We start from the raw sequence: 22,011 nt of genomic DNA on the forward strand, positions 1-22,011 counted from the left end.
GTCGTGTTCCCCATTTAGATACAGTACTGCTAGTCTGTACCACGTTCCAGTACTCTTAAAGACTCAAATGCACTTTTGAAGACACTAAGTGCCTTCAAATTCCAGCACGTGGACACACCAAGTATAGAAATTAAGCAATGATCTTGCTGATTTTTCTTATGTATCATCAACTGTCAGAGCTCGTAAATGGATTTCACTGACACTGGCAAGCCAGTGAGATAAGGGACCCTAGTGTGTGGTGGCAGCTTCCAGAATGACAGTTACTGTTTGCCAGATATCTAATCTTCTGCATTATCTATTTTTACGTTAACCACTGTTAACTGCTATACTATTCATTACGGTTCTATTGATTTAACTCCTATTCATGTTTTTGAGATCATGGGTGACAATCACACTTGAATCACACTTATTGATTAATCACACATCTTGTCTTTGAGACACTTGTATTCAAATAATAATACCGAATAATTTAATACAAATTCCGGCTCTTGTATATTAGCTAGCATTTATTTATGGTAGGCGTGATATTTCTGGATGTTGAAAACCAATTGGTAACAAGTTTTTAACATTGAGGGTCAAGGCATGTTTTCACTGACTAGTACTGCTGGGTAAAAGTTTGCAGTATGTTTAATAAGTTTAAGTACTTTAATGAAATCAACAAGAGATTGAGCTGTGCTTGTTTAATATATGTTTTGTTTTGTTTTTTTATCTTTGTCATATATGCAGTGACAGTGTATGCTTGTGCCTTTGCAGCCCTGGCACTAAGTGCATGCAGTTAGGCACCTTTTCAGTACTAATGACAGCTGATTAGGTCACCATGATTGGAGCACTCGCAGTTGGAATGTAGAATGTGCTAATCATTCATTGTTACAGCCTGCGAAGTAATGAACAAAATGGGGGGGAATACAGGTGCTGACAAAGGCTGTGACCTTTGCTGCTATAATATCACTGTTTCACAGGCTGCTTGGTTCTCTAACCAACTTTCAGCCCATCAAAAATTGATTTAATTGCAATTCCAAACACCCCCCCACACACATTAGAAGCATTGGAGTATGACTAATTGTAGTAATAGAGAGTAATAAGGCTCAGATAAAAAGCTTTCCTTAGCCTCCTTTGTATCTTGTGTCACTGCCTGTCAGAGGTCAGAGAGCTTGCATATTCTATTAGTTGCCTTCATTTGGACAAATTAGTTTACCCAACAGTAATTAAAATGCCAGTGCGGGTCGGGAAGAGCTGAAAGCACTTGATGGGCACAATGATGAAGGACTTGACAGCTACGGTGGCCTGCCTTGCCAAAGCGTGTCACTGCTGACTCAGAGGATACACAAACCACAAACTTATATGGATGGTAGCATTGGGGTCATGTCATTCTTCACCTGCTTCAGTTTTTTTCTTCTTTCAGCCGCTTATCCAGTTATATCTAATTGTCACCTGCCATATATCTCAATTTGTTCATTGTATTTAACCATGGTTACTACAACGGGTTTTTTTTCTATCAAAAAAAGAAACAAAAAATCAAAGAGCTGAAATGAATATCTACTATTTAGTTTGTTTATCTTAAAAAACAGAAGCTTAAATCCCTTAATTGAGGGACTTGGTGAGTACAGATCAGACTAAGACTTAAATTAAGCAGCGTTATTTAATAAGGGAAATCACTTGGTTTTGAAACAATAATAAGCAAAGAAATTGGCAATTAAATCCCTGCTGGAACAGTCCAAGAGGATCCGGTAACACAAGCTGTAAAGGTCGACACTTGTTTGAATCTAACAGATGTGACTAACAGGTAGGGAGCACTTAGTTGCACAGGCAATTAGATTGTGAAAAGAGCTGGACCTTCATGGATCTCTACATTGTGTCTAATGGTTCCATGTAGGGGCTATATATATGGAATTAGTGTGTGTTCGTAGGACAAACATGAGGTTATACCGTATGTGTGGCATTGAGTTGTACGCTAAGGGCTGGCAAATATTAGCAACATATATAAAAGAGTTGAAGGTGTGGGAAAATGAGGAAGCAGTATTCCTGTTGGAAAGATACTGTTAAGCTGTATAAGCACCTATACAATGTTCAGGATGTTCTTTTGATTTGACCCGTTCATGCAGTAACGCAAGAGTGTGTACGCAACTTTGATCATGTTTGTCAGAAGAAAACTGGTCAAATCAAAAGATTGCATCGTATGTGCTGTTTAATTTTCATTTGATTCGACTGGGTGAGATCAGACCAAAACTGCAGTGTGTGTGCGCACCTTCCACTGTTCTACCGACTATTTTTGTAATTATGGTAATTCTTGGTACATCTGCTGTTAGTGTAGCCTGGAGTCAGGAGAGTGTGTACGGTGGTACAATCATTTTCTTTCAATATTTTGGCAGTCTGAGATCGAAGGTCAGCAGTATGATTGTTTAGGTGTGTGCGCAAGTATTTGTACTGTGGTTGAGACTTCTGATTGGGCGTGAAGTCGATCGAACCATTGCATCCAAAGAGTGATCGCAAAGGTGTGTACCCAGCCTAAGAGACCATCTTGTTTGTCAGTAGATGATGACACAAGAAGACTACATAAACTTCTGCTCCATTCTCTCGTCAGATTTTGTGATAAAGATTAACATTCTCCAATTTATTGTAATTTGAAAAGACAGAATTTGCCTGAATTGTGGTGGTTTTGATCGCAACGTATTCCAAGTAGCTGGTGAGCAGAAAGTTTGAAGAACCTGTAGAAGTTCTTTTCAGTACTAAAGTTCTTTAGAACATTGTCCATCATCACACTTAAGAATATTTGTGAAAGCGAAGCATAGATAAAAAGTGGTAAAAAAATAAATCCTGGTTTCAGAATTTCTTATTTGGGACATAAGACATCTGAAGTGAACAATTTTTTTATTTAGCCTAATTTTTTTATATTTTTTAAAAAAAATTGTAATTCCTAACTCAAGCCTTCTACTAACATATTTTTTATCTCGTGTCACCTGCTTCTGTGTGTAACATGTTTGTCAGACAAGCTGCAAACATTTATTTTCTTGGAGATGAATCTGATACTGTAACGGTTTGCTTTGGAAAATGCCACCAAATTCCAGCAAAGGTTAGAATGTTGATCCATTGAGAACTCAGGTTTCCAATGTGGAGCCATACATACACGTTTAAATGATTAGTAGTAGCAAAGATTTATAAAATATCGCACCATAGACTCGGCACTGGCGAGTGAAGTAACTTATCATGGGGTCAGGATTCATACTTGTCTGGAGATATGAGTTTTAAGGGGCACTGAAAGCTTAGGGGTACTGTGGGTGTCTGGTGAAAAGTGAAAGAACATAGAATTAGGTACAGCACTAGAGAAAACCTAGAGATTTTTTAAATTGATTTACACTGTTAGAGAATTTATAGCCTTCCCTGTACGAAATTAGAATTTTACTGAATTCATTTTTAATAAATACATTTCTTCTAAAACTTGAAATGTATGGCTGAACTTCGGTTCTTGTATATTCTATGTAGATGACAAAAGTTTGAATTTAAAATAGGTGCCACTTTAATTTTTTTTAAAAGTAATATTTCAATTTAGCATTAAAATTTACTGTTTGTTGTAAAAGCTGTTTAATAAAACACATTTTTTATTACCTTTTGAGGCTTCAAACAAAATATATGAATTAAGGCGCTTTTTTTTTTTTTTTATCCCTGTGTCAAACAAACTCATGTAAGGCCAATCTTATAAAAAGAATAAAGAAACAAGTCTGTTGTATTAGAGAAGAGGAGCAGTGGAGCGGAAAGATCAAGGTGGTGGGAAAACCACAGGTATCTTGCTGGGATAGAACGCCTTTACTAAACCAGCGGCTCAGTATGCACCTGGAGAAATGTGTTAAGACAATATAGGGAGGGAAACTCGTTTCGTTTTCGTCTGCTAACTGCAGACTGGATCAAGTAAGAAGAGGGGTGAAGGGCCAGTGGGGTAGAGATATTAATCCCTACCGCAGGCCTACAGGGAGGTCAGATTTGCCAGAGTGGCAGGGATTAGATTTGGTTTCCTCCCCTCTCTCTTCACTATTGACTTACCTTGATGCTAATTTAGACCCGTTGCAACAATCAAAGAGTGTTACTGCATACCTTGCAGAAGAAAATGCTTGTCTCTTCATTGTTTACATTTTTTTTTTTTTTTTTAAGAATCTTAAGAAGCAAATTGCTCACCGATTTGAGGGAGCCTGGTATGTTACCACAGTAATTGGCTTTTTTCATTCGTTTTTTTTTTTTTTTTTAGTTAAGAATGGATTATGTCAAAGAAAAAGGGAAAAAATGTATTACTTTGTACTAGTTGCATGCATCATTGACAAAATACGTTTCTCAGATTCCTGAGGATCAGTTGCTACTGAAAGAAGGGTTCTTGCAGCAATAAGAAAGCATTTAAATGTGACATTTTTCCCACTGCATCTAAAGAATATACTATTCTACCTCTTAAATATACTGTTATACTCTTTCACTTTCCAACTTTGGTATTGTGTTTTTCTTTAGTTGTTTTAAGCTAGTGAACCATACAGTAATGAATATACAGTATTTGTTTGTGTATTTATTTCCATCTATGATATATTAACAAAATATATGTTCTGTAGTAGTACTGAGATATATACAGTATATTGTATGCTTTAGATTAAATTGCAGTTTTATTGTTCATAACATTTGATTATTTCTCAGAGCACAGCTTTTTAAAATGAATTTCCTCTGCATCGTAAAATCGTTAACTCAGATGTGTATATGTCTTTTTATTCCAAGCACTGTGTTTCTTTTGAGTGGTATAATTGTGCAGGTAACATAACCTATACTTACTTTGCTGGTTTACAATGCATTCATAATCCTTATGTACTGCAACATATTTTTTTTTAAATGTGCATATAAAGTATCATAGGATTGCAGTGTACAGTCTCTTTTAACCAGTGGAAACAACCATTTTTTATGTGTTGTACTAATATTTGCAGGAAGTATGCCGACCAGTTTGCAATCTCATTACTCAACGATGTCATATAGATTTTAAGATCTTACAAGCAGGGCCCATTTCCCTCATATACTATTCATTTCCCAGCTTTGCAGTCACCTTCCCTCCTACTCTATTCTCAAATCTGAATCAGGCCCAATGTCAATATGTCCTAGTGGATGGCTAGTATACATTCCCTTGCATATTGATTCAGGTGACTGTCTCCACTAAGGTGTAGGGGTCTGGCATTAATATCTTAATGCACCAAACTTGTTTTAAAGGCCAGAGTCTCATTTGAACCTATGCCATAGACCAGTGGTTCTCAACCTCAGTCCTCAAGTACCCCCAACAGCTGGGTTTGGTATAAAAGATAGACAGGAATTAGACAACAGATATTAGACCGGCAATAGGTCAACAGGGACAAAAGGTAAACACAGAGAAGGTCGACATGGATGAAGGTCGACAGTGTCCAAATGTCGACACAAAAATGGTCAACACATTTTTTTTCTAACCCGTCTGGTACCTAACCCTAACTGCCAGGGTAAGCACTTATCCTAACCATCCCTTCTAGTCCCTAACCCTAAAAAACACCCCAAAAAAAACATGTCGACCTTTTGTCCTTGTCAACCTATTGTCTGTCTAACTTCTGCTGTCTATCTAGACATTGTCAAACTTTTTACTGTCTATTGATTGGAACCCCAACAGGTCATGCTTTCAGGATTTCTGTCTGTGTAAACAGGTGATATAATCACTGACTCACTTGTGCCTGATTAAAGAAATTTGGAAAACATGACCTGTTGGGCTTACTTAAGGAATATTGTTGAGAACCAGTGTCACAGACAATGATTCTAGCTTCAGTTGCTTTTATTGCTATCATTTGTTTTCATCTGTAAACATTTTATTTATTTTTATTATAATTTTTTTTTTAATCGTGGCTGGGGATTATGTAAGGAAGATTACTAGCGTTAATTACACAAAGATTCGATACATTGATTCACCCCTTGTCTGCTCCGCGTATAGAAGAGATGACCCTTATGATCTCTGGCGTGCTGGTTAATCTGTTTTTTCTGCTTATGCTTTTACAGCTCCTTTGTTACTGGGACAGCTTGCTGCAGCCATACATCACCACTCAGGATTTGGGACCTCCAGAGGTAATGTCTATTTGTCTTATCAAACATCTGTTTTCTGCCAGAAAACTTGGAACATAAAAATGATCTAGCTGGTCGTCGTTTATGTTTTGTACCTACATTGTGAGAGTCGCAGAAAAAAAACATTTGTTCCTCTGTATAGAGCATATTTTTTTTTTCTTGGACATCTAGTGACCTAGACAGAACAGACACTGCAGAAAGGAGACGTACAGATCATTAAACTGACATGACATCATTATGGAATATGAGAATCTCTCATTCACTCTTGGCATCTGATCACATCATAAAGTCATTTATCTACAACACTGTAATTGGCTGGAATGCATCTCTCTTTTTTATTTTCTACAATACACAGTGTATACAGTGAACAATATGTATATGTGTATGTATATATGTAATCCAAGGAATAGACAGCACTTCAGGAGAATGTACTACAGTACATATATTTAGTTAATTTAGTTGCAGAAGCAACATTTCGGATTTTGGGGGTTATTCAATTTGTTTGTGAAAAAGTCGGAATCGGTGATAAATTATCGTCGATGACCTCATTCTCGCAGGTTTCAATTATCCCCGTATTCAATTTCAAAGACTTTTCGCCGATGCGAAAAGTCTTTGTAAAAAAACGGGGATAAGTTTTCACCATGTTTTAAATCATTAGGGGGGTCCCAGGATGAATTCCCGAAAATTCCCCTATTATTCCCGATACTTACCTTTCCGCAGGCTCCTGTTTTCGCCGGCTCCAAATTGAATACGGGGATAAAGCGGGCACGCGCCCAATACTTTATCCCCAGAAAAGCTCGATGTGGAGTGAAAAGTCCAGCACAGACTTTTTGCTGCCTAATTGAATATGACCCTAAGTATGATACTTTCTCAAGGTGTACATGCTGTCTGTTCCTTGAATAATATTACTGTTCTATTCTTGTTTGGCACTTGTAGTTGACATACAAATATACAAAGCACCCAATGTGCTAATTTATGCCTTGATTTAAAACTCAATGTGTAACATTCTAAATAGATTGAAAAACTGGTTACATAACCTAAGTGTGCAAAATTGCAATGAAAAGTGCAATGTGTACATATAAATGAATAAATAAATAAGATTTAAAGTGCAGGATGTTGCGATATTATGTGTGTCAGTGTAATAATACCAAAATATATATGTAAAAGTTAAAAGAATTTTATTCCGAACATGAGCCTGACCCTAAAAACATAGGGTACTGCTTGAAAACAGTTTGGTGATAAACTGAAATGTTGCTAAATGTTCACCGCATCTTCCTGACTCTGCTGTATGTGCCAGAGAGCCGCACCGTTGAGGTTGTATGAAGTTTGTTTGTGGGGGCACCTGGTTTAAGATTTTATTGTCACACTGAGTGCCGGACCAAGGAACTTGTGTACCTATGTATGCGTGTGTGTGTGTGTGTGTATATATATATATATATATATATATATATATAGGAAAACTAGGGGTGCACTCACCAGTCTTCAAAAAAAGCTTCTTTATTACATACCAAAGCAATCCTTTACAACATTGTAGACTCGACGTTCCGGGCCTGTGCATGGACCTTTGTCGTGTGTGTATTTATATTGGAGTATATGTGTGTGTGTGTGTGTGTGTATATATATATATATTATATTGTGTGTATATGTATATATATAATATTGGAATATATATATATTATATAGCGCTTTTTTTCAGAAGGACTCAAGGTGCTTTACAGATAGTATGAACATTATACAGAGTTGTACATTTGCATAAAATACATAAACCATGCATATAACACAAAGGCACAGCAGCCATTTTGGGTCATCAGTTTGAAATATTATTCATCCTACCCACAAAGTATCCAAATGAGGCAGCCATTTTAGGCACACTACATATGATTACACTGGGCTGAATGCCTGGAAGAGATGACACATCATGGGGAGATAATGATAGGTGAGATCTTTTCAAAATCATCAGGACCATGCATTGTTCATTTCACGCAACAGAGTACCAGGCAAGGCAGTAATGTTGGGTGCACTGCATTGGTTACATTGTGCATTAAGCAATACATATGAATAAGACATACATAGCATAAAATGAATAGTGACCAGCAAGATACCCATTGCATAAATAGTTTGAGTCGTACTTCCTGCCCTTTTAAGTACCAGGTGTGGCAGCCATCTAGTGCTCACGATATAGGTTATAGTGGGCTGGATGAGTAGTTCATAGTGTATAATGCAGTGGTAAATTAAAGAGAAAATAAAAACTACAGTAGGTAGAATTGGGTGGAGATACTGGATAAGTGGTATTGGGAAGAAGGGGAACGGGAGGGATAGTATAGTAGGGAGTCCATGAAGTGCCATGGGCCAGAAAGAACATTGACGCCACCCCCACCCACCCATTTTTCAAATAGAGACATAAGTCGCGTGCCTGAAAAAGGGGCGTGACCTCATGGGGAAGGGGCATGACAAATCTGATTTGTCCCGTACATTAATAGAGGGGTATAGGTCCCTTTGTTTTCATTGTTATCCAGTTGTCACTACCAAATACAGTGTGAATACAACAGCTGCAGTGATGATACACAATAATTATGCAGTAGATCTAAACAGCTAGAGATGTAGGAGAGCTCTGGTGAAACTACACCTGCAGCAGAATTTGTCCATCAGAACAGCCATGCACAAGCCTGGAACCGTCATTGTAGTTCACAGACTGAAGGTATAGAAACAGTGCTGTATGTAGTGTATATGCAAGCGGCGGGGAGGTGTTTATGGTCCCTTCGCCGGCAGCTGAACTCACTGGCAAAGGTACTGGAGGTGTGCTGTAAACACCTGGGTCGGGAATCTAGACCAGTGCTTCTTCTCATGGCTTTTAGACTGTGTCTCATATCTGTCATCTGTCTGTATCTGTCATATCTGTCATCCGGCCCAATATCAGTTGTAAAATGGCGGGGCTGGCAGAAACATGGTCAAACATTGAGTTGCGTAGTGTGATCAGATTTCTGCAATTAAAGGCAACATCAGCAGCTGAAATTCATCACCATCTTGCCAAGGTATATGGTGATAACGTCATGTCAAATGTTGTGACAAAAACACTAGGGAAGTTGTCAAGGGAAGATATATATACCCCTGGTTCCTAGCTTCTGTCTGGTAGACAACTAATTGCAGATATACCCAGCTGCATCCTTGTGCATGGCGCGAGACGGACTCCCCTGATCAGAGATGCGCTTTCGCGTTTCCATAGCATTGAATGGGAGATGCTATCCCACGATCGGAGACGCGAATTAGCGTCTCCAAAGGTTTGATTGGAGATGAACTCCCGTGATCGGGGATGCGCCATAGTGCGATGCGTGCGCACATTTGTGGCACGATCATCCACAATGAACTTGGACGCATCTGTATCAACCTTTATTGCCAGACCGCCTGTGAGAGGCTGATAAAAGGTGGGTCTTTTTCTCTGTGGGTCAGGTTAGTCTGTTTTTCACTGCCTGGGGGGAGTCCCTCCTCTTTCTTCCCCTGTCCCAAGATCTATTCCTTTGTTCTCTTCCTCCCCCTTATTCCACTGTCCAGATAATTTACAAGTAATAGAGGCTCCCCACCTGTGCCTCTGCCCCCCCTTCCATTATCTGTGCATCTGCCCCCCCATCTGTGCCTCTTCTCCCTTCCATTATCTGTGTCTCTCCCCTCTCGATTTATCTTTTTTTCTACTTCCCTCATAATTATCTTTGCCTCTGCCCCCTGCACCTTATGTGTCACCATTCCCATCTATGCCTCTGCTCACCTCCCTACCATCTGTGCCTTGCCCCCCCACCTATCTTTGCCTCTGTCTCAACCTCTATGCCTCTGCCCTTTACCCCACATCTGTGCCTCTGCCCCGTCACCTTTTATCCCAATTCCCCAACTACAGTATGTCTCTGCTCACCTCCCTACCATCTGTGCATGTGCCCCCTCCCCTCCTGTGCCTCTACTCCCCTCTATGCCTCTGCGTCCTGCTACACCATCTGTGCCTCTGCCCTAACATTTGTGCCTCTGCCCACCCACCTATGTGCCCATTCCCCATCTGTCCCTCTGCCCACCCTCCCCATCCATGCCTCTGCCTCCCCCCCCCCTAATTAAAGTGAAGTATGTCAGGTTAGCACTATTTACCTTTGGAATGATTTAAAAATAAACAAATTATTAATTAAAGTTTTAAGATAAGTATATATCGTACAGCAGCGGAAGCACTCCATGGATTTCACAATGTTAGCCAGTCATCAGCCCAACACCAGGTTGTTGTCAACTGTTCAAATGCTTTGATGCATTTTTCATAAGGGATATCCTTGACAAAAAATGCATTAAAGCATTTGAAATGTTGGCAACAACCTTGTGTTGGACTGATGACTGGCTGACATTGTGAAATCCATGGAGTGCATCCGCTGCTATACGATGTATTAAAAGGACATATGCTATCCATTGGAAGTGCACCCTGGTATACTAGTGCCTCATATGGAGTGCCGGTTCACTGCTTTGGTATATATACTGGCTGTAGTACCCGGCGTTGCCCGGACAAGTTCATGACCAAACATCATTAAATTAATGTAGGATTTTATATGCGGACATCTGAGGGATGTTTAAAGTAATTTTATGAAGAACATAGTAGTGAAATTCACCGCAGGACAGTTTTGTAGACAACATTTAATGTTTTTCTTTCTGGCGCTAATATACTGTATACAGATTGCCACTGCTTGAAACTTGTGAGCAAGCAACATAAAGCTGTCCATGAGAAAAGCAAGATGTCTCCAAGTGTATGCCTGCCACTTTCAGAGTTTGCCCTGTGATTTGTTGATGGACATGGGAAATGCTAGCTTCAGGGGGAATTGGAGATGCTTATATTGAAATGTTAGATCCGAATGTATTATGGGAATCCCGGGTATGAGTACATTTTCTCCCTTTGCCAAACCTTTTAAAGTAGTAGCTCTGATGATAATTTAACCAAGACTCATAATACGTAATCTCGGGCAGTTACATAGTTTACGAACCTCCTCCATCTTCCCGATAGTTATTAGAGGGTGAACGCTGTATTCAATGAAAGAATCATAGCGAAATGCCGCCTTCAGCGTAGAAGCCCATTTAGCCCTCTTCATATTAGCATGTGAACATGTTGCTGTTGAAGCCTTGGATTATGCTGTTTGGCCGATTTGGATGTTCGAAATGAGGTTTGATAGCAGCAGCCTGTCAGCACATAATAGTCTGCTCTTGGGTCTCCTATGCGCAAAGCCTCATTTGTTACTAAGTTTGCCTGTGCACTCCTATTTGTGTTTGTGCAGAATTTTGTCAGCTGCAAGCAATTTTTTCTGCTCTAGCCATAGAGGATATTTTTGACAAATTGCTCATGCGCTTGCCTGGCATTGTTATTTTAATAAAATGTGTGTACGTGTGAAATTATTGAAACAACACTGGAAGCAAACTATACAGTAAAGTATACAGCACCCTCTGCTGGGGAAAGATAGTAAAGCTATATTCTTTTAATGGCATTTGTTTTTCAGTGCTTTTCATTGAGAGTTATGAGAAAACATATAGCCTATACTATAATAAACCCTCTAAACTATTCTTATTCAATGTTGATTGACAGCTGCCCCGTTTGGAAGGCGGGAAAGGGGGGTGGCTGAGCAAACGGAGGTGTTCCTGCAGGAACACTAGTGATGTCAGTAGGTGGACTTCTTGCTCTAATAGTGCAGGAAGTCCACTGGGGCTTGCTTCAACAAGACCCTACCACAAGGGTCTCGTCGCAAGCCCGATGGTCACAATGGTCTTGACCACCGCGACCATCATCATGGCCGCTCGCATAAGCTGTGGGTGGTAACCTACAGTTATGCGAGCGGCCAAGAGGCCGCAACAAAAAAAAAAGCACACGCCCTGATTCAGAGCGAGCGCACGCTTTTTGGGAGCGTCTCTGAATCAGGCCCTACGTCCACCTTGAGAGATGGAATCGTATTTTAGAGATGGACAGGCTAGGATTTATTTTTGTTTTGTTTATTATGTGCTCTGCTGCTCTGTCCCGCCCTGCCCGCCACTCTGCCTTGTCCTGCCCCCCCCCTCTCTCTGCTTCTCTACCGCCTCTTCCACTCCATCCCATCTTGCCCCCCGCTCTGTCCTGTCCCCATAGATAGCCCTTTTCCGGCGGGCCTGTCTGGCTAGGTCTGTCCCATCATCCCGGCTCCCGCTGCACATGTATGTTGGAGATGGGACAGACCTTAGAGAATTATTATATACAACCCAACTTTGCAAAGTCACCCATGCACACTGCATCAGGAGCCTGGCCATGGACTTACAGTTGCAGATTTGCAAAATACTAATAAATAAAAATTTAATATAACAAAGGAAACCATTCTTTTTTGAAACAAAAAAAAACACAATTTTGTCCTGAGATGGTAATACTGATTTGAAGACACAGGGATGGACATCGTGATATTTGGCAATAGCTTATGCTGGCAGTAGCCTTTGATAAATGGCAATGAAAACGGATGTTAGGGCTTTTGGGGGAATTACCTATAGACTAAGATTGATAAGAGTGGTATTGTAAGGTTTCTGTGGGGCATGATCAGTAGAACCCTGAGGTTGATAAGGAGTGGTATTGGCTCATTTAGTAATACCTTAAAAATATAGTTAAGAAAATTCCTTCAACATAATTATTATACAGAATTTTGTAATTCTATAGTACATTAGGCAAATACATAGGGTTAATCAACAAAAAAGAGGGCTGGTCTAACTGTAAAGCACTAATGTAATAACAGAGCTGGAACACAAAGTAATCTAATAAAAAATAGTATTTTATGTTGACAATAACTTGGTGGATGTTAAGCATCAGCTGATCTAGTGTACATACCTTAAGACAAGGATTCCCAACCACGGTCCTTAAGGCACACTAACAGTCCAGGTTTTAAGGATAGCCATACTTGAGCGCAGGTGACTTAATTAGTACCTCAGTTACTTTGATTGAACCATCTGTGCTTAAGCATAGATATCACTAATACCAGGACTGTTGGTGTGCCTTGAGGACCGAGGTTGGGAATCACTGCCTAAAGAAATAGGGGACAAGGAGAACATCTATACAAGTAAAATAAACAGTGCGTTTCAAATACTCTTTCAAGGTACACTCCACCTTCCTTTTTCTCCCTGTAGGGTGGCACAAATATGACACACTTTGAAGTTGTCAAAATTACTTCAAAAAAGCAATGTGAAAATAGCTCAGTCACTTCTTTGTAGAATGAATCCTCCTCCAGTCAATAGTCTAATTCACGACCGTATGTTCCTCTGGATGGTTGTAGTCCATAATCTACACGATTACCCCTCATTGTCAATATTAGCGAGTCGATACATAAAAGACAAGGTAGGGGAAACAAACATAGTGTAAAACCATAAACATTTATTCAATCAATCAAAGGTAAAATACAATGGCAGCGTACCATAAAGAACTTTTTTTTCCCACACATATAGGAGTAATAAGCTCCCCCTAGTGCGCAGTACCTTCCTCCACCAGGTTCAGGATGGCAGCACCACAGGATGATACACCTATACAAGTGTCAGACGTGCAGTCTGTTCAGGATGTTTGAAAAACAATTTGAACCAACCACAAAGATAGAGTTTTGACTTTCACTTTAAAGTTAGGCAGTAAATAGGCCCATTTGGACCTGTAACCACTTAATAGGAATGCATGCAAAGAAAATATGCGGCATGGTGTGTGGGCAGCTGTTTCTTCAAGTTGAGCTGAATTTTTACCTAAAGTATTTAAAAAAAAAAATTGATGTTTTAAAAAGATGGATCTGGATTTACTCTTCACAGGCCAGACCAGGTGGAATATGAGTGCAGTGACCTGGCAAATCAGATCATTTCAAGACCCTTGAAAAGTTTATGGTTTGTAGATGTGCATATGGGCATCTTGTGTTCAGTATGTCTCGTTCAGGCATTTGAACTTTTGGTTGCTTCAATTGGAGTAATGGGGAGTGAAATATGCATTAAAATCTACAATTGGTTTGTGTTTGCATATAGCTTTATAAGCATGACCTATACACATACATACATATAGCTGTGTGTTTATCACTCCCTTTCAATAAACTTTATAAAATGGCAAACACTTTTATATATTCATGTTTAAATAAAATCTTTTAACATGCTTAATTAAAAGTCTTCAACTATCAATTTTATCTGTTTCTTCAGTTGAAATCTATTTAAATTGAAGAGTTATTCAGTACTGTATTTTTCCCTGACACAACATATGGTAATGCTATTCGGAGCAACATAATCTACAACGTATGCCAGTAGTTGCTTCCCTAGGTAATCCTAGCCTATGACCTATGACTAACTGGATTTCAATGCACCGTAATGTGCATGTTAAATATACAGTATGCCTGTAGGTGAGTGGGTGTTTCGTTCAATTACTGGGAAGTGTGCTCCACAAAGTGCACATACTACCACGATGTCCAGTTACATTTTTAAAAGCAGTCTGCAATAATTACAGATAAATAGCTTAAAAAAAGCCCAGAGATTCCTTCATTTAATTTCATAACCATATGATGAAATTCTTAGTTAAAGGAATAGCAATGCTTTACAACTTAAGATCACACTGCTTATTCTTCCTTCAATAACATTCGTTGGGGGAGATTCAGTTCCAGGCGATGTGCACATAGTGTTTCTAGAACGGTCTCTGAGAGCACTACTTGGCAATCCATGATGTCTGCAGAGGTTTGCTGGAAAGTTGGCAATGATTTGCTACCAATGATTAGCTGAGAACTGATTCGGTCCCATTGATACCGAAGTTCCTCAGTGGGGGACTACTTCCATTTTCACAACCTTTGTTTTGTTTGAAAAAGTGTTGATCTTTTTGAAATCATATTTCTGATTCTTGAAGAAAACATTTTTTTTTCCCTTATTGCGTTAAAAATGTCCTGCAAGGAGCTACACTAGGAGAGATTCATTCAGAGTTACCCACAAGTCCGTTTTGCTAAATTGTTAGCACTGCGCATACTCCAAGGCCGAGCGCAGGCATTTATGGGTGATTCAGAGTCCTACAGATCTCAGTCACATATCCATTGCTCGCTTCTAGGCTAAATTGAGTGAGGGCATGTAGATGGAATTGAGTTCTATGCAGAGTTTTGCATATGCAAGGCATCAGTCGGATTTCAGACCGATCTCTTGCAGCAATAAGGCTGGTGCAAGTGTGCACTGAGAATGATGACAGCTATGTAATTAAGCATATGGATAGGTGCAGTGTGATTGCATTGGTGCGTGCAACTTCACATAAGGGTGGAAATCCGCGTTTAATTCCATTCGTTCAGTGCGATTGTAATTGCGGCTGGCTTGCGTGAAATTCTGTGTCTGCTTCGGAAAGTCTTCTAATAAAGGACAAAAGCCTGTAGGTAGGAAATACCAATGGTGCGATAATGTATTACATTACTTTTAGATAGTAGGGTTTTTTATTGTATTATTTGTTATGTGTTTTTATTATTGTTATCCTTATTATTTATAAAGCATTAGCATATTCCTTATGCTGGCCATACACGCTACAATTATCGAGGCGATCCGCCTGATATCGGCGGATCGCCCCGATAATTGTAGCGTGTGGGGGGGCGACCGAGGGTTAAATATTGCTCGGTCGGGCATGCCGGATTGTCCAGCATGCCCGTCCGATGCGATATTTCCCGGTAAACTGTCGGCCGCATCGGGCAGTGTATGCCCAGCCGCGGCTGACAGACAGACATTTCCTGTGTTCCTTCCTACGGAAGGAACAGGGAAATGTCTCCTCCCCCGGGGGCGGAGCGCGGATGTCGGGCTGATACACTGTGCGAGAAATCTCACATTGTATGTCGGCGACATCTGCGGCTGGCAGCCGGCCAGATAAAATATCTGTCGGTCTGACAGGCATTTTATCTGGCCGTGTATGCCCAGCATTAGCAATGTACATTGAAGGGATGTTGATATAAATATATGACATGCAATGAAGTGAAACAAAAGATAAAGATTGCCCTGCCCAAATGAGATTACAACCTTAGAAGTATGGGCATAAATTGGTACATAAGGTAGCAGCAGAGTAAGAATTGTAGCTGATGGCGGGGAAAGTGTGTGTGTGGCTACTCTAAGGCAGAACCATGATCAGCCACCAATAATAAAGCAAACATTGGCATTTCTGTTCAGTGAATGGTGAGAAGAGAACAGCAGGATGAGGACATGGTGTGGTTCCGTAGCTGATCTGGAAGTCTTCTAGGTGATGGATCTAAAGTTAAGATCCACCTTTCCCAGATTTCAAGACACCTGGAGTTGTGAAGGGGCCGTGCCTTTTCTCCCTGCTAGCTCATGGACATGGTGGAGGTACACACACCCCTGCCACTGCATACAGCCCCACCCCCCAAACCCAACACTTTTTTGTTTTAGCCTAACCCTAGAAATTATGAAAAAGCCATGAGTAGACATGTTAAATGTCGACCATTTAACCCTGTCGACCTACATTCATTTAGACAAAATGATGGTTGACCTAATGACAATGTCAACGGATTTTACTGTCAACATTCAAAATCTGGTGTCAACCTTCTGATGGTCTACCTCTCTTTTTTTTTTTTTTTATTGTTGACCAATTGTCCAGTATCCATTTTCGGGTTATAGAGCTTTTAATACAATTATACCATTCGCCAAGCAGTCATGACACAGATGTACACTTAATTAGAGGGTTCTAGGTTAGTTATTTGATAGGAACTAATAAAATATGAAAACCTTTTGTGTAGTTGACTAATGCAGTTTATTTAAGTAAACTTAAATAGTGAAAGTAATCCACAATTGTGTTTTATAGTCACGCTTTGTTGCAACCAACTGTCAAGGTGAAGGATTAATAAATATATATATATATATATATATATATATATATATATAATATATATAATATATATATATATATATATTTGTTTCCAATTTTTCTTACTCTAGTCCAGGATTCCTGTCCTAGAGTAATACAGGTTCAAGCAGCCCTTAATATTCTGGTAGGTTACAATTCTATCTGCAGCAATAATTTGGGAAGCAAGTAGTCTTCGTTCTTCCTCGTGTATGAAATAAATTACTAATGTTTTCATATATTATTTGACGGTAAATAGAAAAAAGTATTCTACTTTTGAAAAGAAAAAAAATAAATGGAAGAAACAGCTTGAAATCCACACGTAATGTTAATTTGGCAGATTTGTTAAACGTTTCTTTGGTAATGAATTGAATGCTCCTTACCTAGAAAAAGAAAACACAAGAGAACGTGCCATCCCTAACTGCTTTTCCCAGAGAAGCCCAAGCAGATAATAAAGCTGTAGAAAATAGGATTAAGGTATTGAACAGGCAGGATTTAGTCTGATCTTTCAATAATACCAAAGCCTGATTGAAGAGCGAATCAAGGGCCAAAAACCATGGAGCCAACACAAGACTTGACTCTGTCAGCTAAATGTCCAACCTGTCACAGTTGAAAAGTGTTGCTCTATTTTTCTTTTATGTTTTTCTTTCTGATTTATAAGTGTTTGTGTGAAGTTTATCCCTTTTCATGCTTTTCTTTTGTAATCTAAAAACAATAGGGAGGTTCTTCAGTAAAAGGTATGGATGAAGTCATTTTCTTCCATTAGTGCAATGTAAGGTGCTATCTAATTAAAAAAAAATATATATATATATATATATAAACAAAAGGCAAAGTGCGGCACTCGGCGGTCTAATCAACACGATTCAAGATTTCTTAAGCTTAAGAAATCTTGAATCGTGTTGATTAGACCGCCGAGTGCCGCACTTTGCCTTTTGTTGATTTACCCTGTAGCACTGCGGCATAATACATTTTGGAAGGAGTGTGCTTTTACCTTGGACATTATATATACATACACACACATTAGGTATTCGGCAATTGACCTTTTTGCACAAGTCCGCTGAGTGCCGCCTGTTTTCTGTGTATATATGTGGAGCTGTAGAAGGCTTAGTACATATATAATGTGCAGGCTTGGACTGGGCCGCCAGGGATTCGGTGAAATCCCCGGTGGGCCCCACCGATTTGTAGCCACGCCTCTATCGTGGTAGGGCATGGCCTACGGTGCCGTTCCTATATCAGGCTGCAATACAGCCTGGTAAGGGCAGTCATCACGGCTGTGACTGAGCTAGCTGGTAGCTACATGCAGGGGTCCAGAGCACACTGCAATCAGACTCAGCACTGCATGCACTACTGGGTAATAAATCCCAGTAGTTTCTGCAGTGGAGTCGGAGGAGCATGTGCTGAGCTCTGATTGGAGGAGCCCATCACATGCTCTTCTGACCTGGAGTATAGCAGCAGCTTGGGTGTAACTTATTCTGAGGCTGTGACTGCTACTCTGCCGGTTGCCCGAGGATGCTGCTGGTGAGTACACTGTGTGGGACCTACAGGTGGCATAATGTTTGGGGAGTACAGTGTAGCATAATGTGTGGGCACTAGAGTGACATATAGTGTGGGCACCACAGTGTGGCATAATGTGTAGGCACCAAAGTGTGGTATAATGTGTAGGCACTACAGTGTAGCATAATGTGTGGGCACTACAGCTGGCATAATGTGTGGGCACTACAGTGTGTAATATGGGGGTCACTATAGTGTGGCATAATGTGTTGACACTACAGTGATATAACAGGTGGGTACTACAGTGTGGCATAATGTTTGGGCACTACAGTTGGACAAAGTGTGGGCACTACTGGTGGCATAATCTGTGGGTACTACAGGTGGCATAATCCGTGGATACTACAGTGTTGCATAATGTTTGGGCACTACAATTGGACATAATGTGTCCAGTCTGTGGATAGTACAGTGTGGCATAATCTGGGGGGCACTACAGTGTGGCATAATGTGGGAGGCACTATAGTGTGGTATAATGTAGATGCACTACACTGTGGTATAATATGGGTGGCACTACAGTGTGGCATAATGTTAGTACATGTTTGGTGGTCTCATTTACCCACAACTGACCACCATTGCAAGGGTTCCTGGGTGGCACACCGCCACCTATCTGCACTACTCTCTGACCCCTCCTTACCAAACACTATCTCTCTGCACAACCTCCCTGACCCCACCATACTCACCACTACCTATCTGCACCAGCCTAACTGAGTTTTTCATTCAAAGATCCCATGAGGGCTGCGCCTTTTGTACTTTACATTCTTTTTGTGAGGGCATCGGCAGCAGTTAAACATTGTTATTGGGAGTTCCAGACCAAGGACGGAGAGATGTATATGTATGTGTGTGTGTGTGTGTGTGTGTCCTCAATAAGGTGGAGATCACTCCCCTCTATACATTCCACGATGATACAGCGGCACTCAGGAGTCTTCACAATAAGGTGAAACAACGTGTTTATTTCAACGTTTCGGGATACGGAGACCCCGTCTGTGTGTTCCTGAAGACGGGGTCTCCGTATCCCGAAACGTTGAAATAAACACATTGTTTCACCTTATTGTGAAGACTCCTGAGTGCCGCTGTATCATCGTGGATTATATATATAAATAGATACACCCCCTCCAGTGACTGACCACACCCCTTTGTGGGCCTCTATTATTGCGTTCGCCTGTGGGCACCTCATGCTCCATTCCGCCACTGTATGTGTGTGACTGGTTGTACAAAAGCAAGAGTTTTTTAGGTTCTTCTGTGAAATGGTTTCTTTTGTTCAAATTGGGAAAGATGTGATTAAATTTATGTTGTTCTGAGTATTGTTTATCGTGCTAGACAATTTCTTTGGTGTAGATATGCCAGTAGAGATTATATTCTTTGCATATTTAATTTGTTTTTTATAAAACATTTTACTATTTTTTTTTTTCAAATACATTTTTGCTAAATATTATTTGCAAATATCACCATGGATACTCATAATAAAAGATACAGTTTTCAATCTAGTGAATTCATATCCATTGCTTTTTTTATTATGTGATATTCTCTATAGTTGGAATATACGTGTACTGGTTGGCATTTCACATTTCAACATTGTAGTGTTGACATTATAAAAGTCGACATTGTTAATGTTGACTTTGACTACATCCCTGTGATACATAAGTATTTTAATATTTCTTAAATGGTGCAGCAGGTCAGTGATTTGTTTTAAAATAATAATATTTTCCATATATATTATGGACAATTGAGGATTTTATTTTTTACCATCTTTCATCTGAATAATTTTCTTCCTTTATTAGATAACTATAGACTATTGCTAAGAAATAAATTTTTTCTTTTCCTGAAAAATCCTGAGTGAGTAGGAGAAATGCACATCCTGCTTGGTACTGTAATCAAGTGCAGATTAAGAAAAATTAGAGCTCTACGGATTAAATTGTTTACACTAGGTCAGTGGTTTACTTGTTTAACAATAACACAAATCCTCTCATTAGGCTGAATAAGTCATACTTTGCATTTGTTTAGTAATGTACATACAAAAGAGGTGAATTGTTGTTATTGTCACTCTTTTTTATTTTTTATTTTACCCAGGATATGCATTTACTTACTCTCACTGGATAACAACTGACTGGTACAAGGATCTGAACATGATTTTTATTGTAAAAATGTGTGATGTGTTTTCGAGTTTGCTTTTGTTTTGTAAAATCTCCCTAGTTTGATTTACTAATTTAAATCTAGTTTTATGGGGATTTGTGACTTTTCTTTACAATAGTTTTATGTAGTTACTGTAGGTCTTTCTTACTGAGCTAAACAAAAAACAATATTTGGGAATACGTTACTCTACCCTCTTGTGCTTCTCCCTACTTTACTTTCATCTACTTTTTACTCACCACTAGGGCACCTAACATTTGGCTGCTTATGTGGGTGTTATGGTTGCTAATGTAGCTATATATATTATCCATGTCCTGTATTGTATTGTATTGTTCTGTAAGTCACCGGTCACCTATTTGTTTATGTACTTCGTAAGGCGCTGCAGAACACTTGTGGCGCCATATAAATAAATTATAATAATAATAATTATGAGGGCTGGACTATTAACCTCTTGTCTCTGTATGCACAGAGATTGATGTATAAATTAGTCTGTGGTTGTGGTCACATTTCTACACAAGCTCAGTAAAAGAAGACACTGACTTTGGTGACTACAGGCACTAATGCTGATACAGAGTGAGCGTTCTGTATTTTTGCATTGCGCATGCCAAGAATGCGAGCACAACACACATGCACGATTGCAAAGTGGATTGCATTGTGCATGCATTCGGCCTTTCAACCAAAGAGACAGAACAAAGGAGCATTCTTACATAGGCAAAGTTCAATAAAATCGTGTTCACATAAATGTGGCTCATTCAGACCGGCAACACATATGCGGCTGTTAGCAGGCGTATCTTTTGCACTTGGCAAGCAAATGCAGACTGATAATGATGACCTGTACTAGGCACATATGCTGCGGACGCACAGGTGTATGTACCTCGTTAGGTGTACAACTCTGTATATGTGCAGAAATGCGCAACTTTCACATGCTTTTCTTTTTCCAAGCAGCTGGCTCTCAGTTTGCTACCAACTCTGCCTCTGTCCCTTTGTCTAATAGCAATATGTATCACAGTAGACATGCAGATAATTTTCCTGGGGTTCAGTTGTTCGTCTCAGCTGACACCTAGTAGTTGTGTGATTCTGCCAGAGGACAGGTATCACCATGCAGGCCAAAAAGAAACTTCAGTCATAAGGCTTGCACCTTTTTTTCTTTTGTTTTCCAACTCATACACCTCTCCTTGGCCATTTTGCACACGCCCCTCCTTGGCCATTTTGCACACGCCCCTCCTTGGCCATTTTGCACACGCCCCTCCTTGGCCATTTTGCACACGCCCCTCCTTGGCCATTTTGCACACGCCCCTCCTTGGCCATTTTGCACACGCCCCTCCTTGGCCATTTTGCACACGCCCCTCCTTGGCCATTTTGCACACGCCCCTCCTTGGCCATTTTGCACACGCCCCTCCTCAGCC

General features: G+C 40.0%; 1 protein-coding gene across 2 annotated transcripts in view; it reads left to right on the forward strand.

Moving 5' to 3' along the window:
- FBXW4 (F-box and WD repeat domain containing 4) overlaps positions 1-22,011 on the forward strand; it is a 231,294-nt gene that overhangs the window by 130,498 nt on the left and 78,785 nt on the right. For both annotated transcript variants that reach the window (XM_088450527.1, XM_088450526.1), the window contains exon 6: positions 6,031-6,096. In XM_088450527.1, coding sequence (XP_088306653.1) covers positions 6,031-6,096 — 66 coding nt within the window. The remainder of the gene's footprint in view (positions 1-6,030; positions 6,097-22,011) is intronic.

The sequence above is a fragment of the Taudactylus pleione genome, unplaced genomic scaffold (assembly GCF_031769625.1).
Source record: "Taudactylus pleione unplaced genomic scaffold, aTauple2 ptg000518l, whole genome shotgun sequence".
Lineage (NCBI taxonomy): Eukaryota > Metazoa > Chordata > Amphibia > Anura > Myobatrachidae > Taudactylus > Taudactylus pleione.